Source organism: Tachysurus fulvidraco, chromosome 5 (genome assembly GCF_022655615.1).
Source record: "Tachysurus fulvidraco isolate hzauxx_2018 chromosome 5, HZAU_PFXX_2.0, whole genome shotgun sequence".
NCBI classification, from domain to species: domain Eukaryota; kingdom Metazoa; phylum Chordata; class Actinopteri; order Siluriformes; family Bagridae; genus Tachysurus; species Tachysurus fulvidraco.
Genome location: NC_062522.1, coordinates 32517439 through 32520642, shown reverse-complemented (window position 1 = coordinate 32520642; position 3204 = coordinate 32517439). Strand labels below are relative to the sequence as shown.

The following is a 3204-nucleotide window of genomic DNA, read 5'->3' as shown; positions in this document are numbered from 1 at the left end:
AATTTTGTATGAACCAAACAAACAATTTTGTGTGAACCAGTTTGGATTTAAAAAGCGTGCTGACATGCAACGATCTGCTCGATACACAGACACACACACACACACACACACACACACACAAAACACACACACAAAAACACACAGTCCTCCTAGTACACACACTGAAATGTCCTCTACGTGAATAAAACCCTCCCGATTGGTCTGTCGCTCCCTACTGTAATCTAATTCGCTCAGAAGAGCAGAGGGCGGAGTCTTAAACGAAGGGGGGTGGATATAAAAGAGAGCACCTGCTATGTGACATTGGCATCTGTGAGCTTTTACTACAAGTCATTTTAAAAGAAAACAAATCAAGCGTGGAAGAGGAGCTTGGAGATAAGCTGCTGCACTGAAAGTAAAGTATCTGAGCAAGCTGAAGGAGGAGAATAGGAACGAGTGGAAAGAGGGAAGAGAGCCTGAAACATAAAGAAGGGAAGATAGAAAGAAAGCTGAAGCAGCAGAAGATCCTCGCTGTAGACCATGTCTCTGGAGGTGAAGGAGAAGAACCAGGTGCGTCTGGTGTTCATGGGAGCAGCCGGCGTAGGCAAGACATCTCTGATCCGTCGCTTCCTGGACGATTCGTTCGAGACCAAACACAGGCGGACGGTGGAGGAGCTGCACAGCAAAGAGTACGAGTTCTCAGGGATCAAGGTGACGGTGGAGATCCTGGACACGAGCGGCAGCTACTCGTTCCCGGCCATGCGCAAGCTCTCCATTCGCAATAGCGACGCCTTCGCTCTCATCTACTCCATCGATGATGCTGAGTCTCTCGAGACGGTCAAAAATCTGCGTGATGAGATCCTGGAGGTCAAAGAGGACAAGTCCATACCCATCATGGTGGTCGGGAACAAGAGCGACCGAGATGAGTGCAGGCAGGTGAACTCCGAAGACGTTCTGGCTATGGTGGAGATGGACTGGAACAACAACTTCCTGGAGGCATCAGCCAAGGAGAACGAGCATGTCGTTGAGGTGTTCAGGGAACTTCTCCAGCAAACCAACCTGCCCATGCGGCTGAGCCCGGCGCTGAGACGGCGCAGAGAGACATTTCCTAAAAACGCAGACTTCAGGCCTCCTATGAATAAAACCAACAGCTGCACAGTGTCCTAACATCACACATCAAACATCTGCAACACCTCCATCTTCTCAGCGTCCTTCTTTCATGCAGGAGGGAAAAATGACCCGGACCGTGAGCAGGCAAAAACGGGAAAAACACTGAGCAAAGACTAAACTACCAAGAAATCCCCTCTGCTTCCTGACCACAAGAGAGAGAGAGAGAGAGAGAGAGAGAGAGAGAGAGAGAGAGAGAGAGAGAGAGAGAGAGAGAGAGAGAGAGAGAGAGAGAGAGAGAGAGAGAACCTGAATTAGAAAAAAAAAAACAGAATAAATATATCGATGAACATAAAGGTAAAGAACTGAAAAAAGACTTTTAAATGTTTTGTGCTGCTCCAGTAAAGACGTGCGATCAAGGTGTTAATAATTTAATACATTTTGCATATTTTATTCGTGTTTATAAAAAAAAACAAAAAACCTCTCTCGCCATATCGACGTATAAAAAAAAAAAAGCAAGTCGACAAGTTCTTCGGGTTCTTCGGGTTCCTCCTGCATGGACCGAAGCTCCCACAATCAACTGCTTCTGGTTTAAAGACTTACACACATTGCCACAAAAGTTTTGGCACCCCAAATATACATATAGGGTACTTGATATATTATATATAACTACCATGTATTTTCTATACGTACAAATGTTTGACTGTGTTTAAAGAATGTATGGAGATTTTTATTGTTATTATGTTTACACTAAAAGAGATATAAAAGTGCGTTGGAACAAGCCCCATATTGCTGATTTTTTTTTTTTTAAGCATAAGTAAAATATTTGTGTCTGGGTTTTTTTTTGGTTTTGGTTTTTTTACATGGATTGTACATGCAGGTATAAATGTGTTTCAAAGAAGAAATAAACTCTAAAAACTCTTAAAAGTGTTTTTATGTTCATTTTAAACGATTGTACTTTTTTAAAATCCTCGTTTGCTGTGTGTTCTGTGCTTTAGGTTAGCATGTCCAATATAGTTTATAAACAACAACAACAAATGATGGAAACTCTCGATGCACTGCACCATGGTGGGGAACAGGGGACTCTGCATGTTAGGAGTTAAGTATATGGGATTGATAGATTTAATAGAATAGATTTTAGTCTCATACATAAATTTTATGATGGACATTGAATTGTCTTGATTTTACTGTTTTCCTGTTTGAGAAAGGTCAAGTCTGGTCATGTGATAAATGATCCTGCGATAAGAGTTCTAACTGATTTTGTTAGTCGGTGTTGCCCCCTGGTGGTAACATCACGTCAGCGTACATAAATATCTATATAATGGACACCGAAGATTTTTTTTTTATATATATATATTTATAATTTGTTTACATTTTCATGTATGCATTTACATTTATACATTTGTGAGATTATCTAAACTATTACACTCTATTTGGTCAAATTATACTTTAGTAATATATAGAAAGTCAGTTGTCAGTTGAATCAGTAAAATGAGTTGAATCCGTTGAAATAGGGTAATGAGATGAATCACGAGATTCAGTTGAAGAATTAGTTGAGTCAGTAGAATCAGTGGAATGAGTTGAATTGTGGGAATCAGTTAAGCGAGGAGAATGAGTTGAATTAGAGGAATGAGTCAAATCAGATGAATCAGTCAAACCAGGGGAATTAGTTAAATTAGGAAAATTAGGAATTGAATCCTTTGAAATAGGGTAAAGAATCAGGAGAATCAATTGAGTCAGGCAAATCAGTTGAATCAGGGGAATCATTTGAATCAGGGGAATCAATTGAGTCAGGGGAATCAGTTGATTCAGGGGAACCAGTTGAATCAGTAACATTATTTGAAACAGTTGAATTAGGGTAAGGAGTTGTATCAGGGAATCAGTTGAATCAAAAGAAGCAGCTGAATCATGAGAATCAGTTGAATTAGAGGAATGAGCCGAATCAGTTAAATCAGGAAAATGAGTTGAATCCATTGAAATAGGGTAAAGAGTTGAATCAGGGGAATTAATTGAGTCAAGTGAATCAGGGGAATCAGTTGAATCAGGGTAATCAGTTAAATCAGGAAAATTAGTTGAATCAGTTGAATCAGGGGAATCAGTTAAATCAGGGGAATCATTTAA

The 3204-nt window shown here is 40.2% G+C and overlaps 1 protein-coding gene across 1 annotated transcript; it reads left to right on the top strand.

Annotated features, from left to right (window-relative positions):
• The first annotated feature begins 292 nt into the window (after positions 1–292).
• On the top strand, positions 293–1382 carry LOC113663669 (GTP-binding protein Rhes-like). Its single transcript, XM_027179060.2, has one exon. The coding sequence runs from the start codon at positions 517–519 to the stop codon at positions 1141–1143; it is 627 nt and encodes a 208-aa protein (XP_027034861.1). The 5' UTR covers positions 293–516; the 3' UTR covers positions 1144–1382.
• The last annotated feature ends 1822 nt before the right edge of the window (positions 1383–3204 follow it).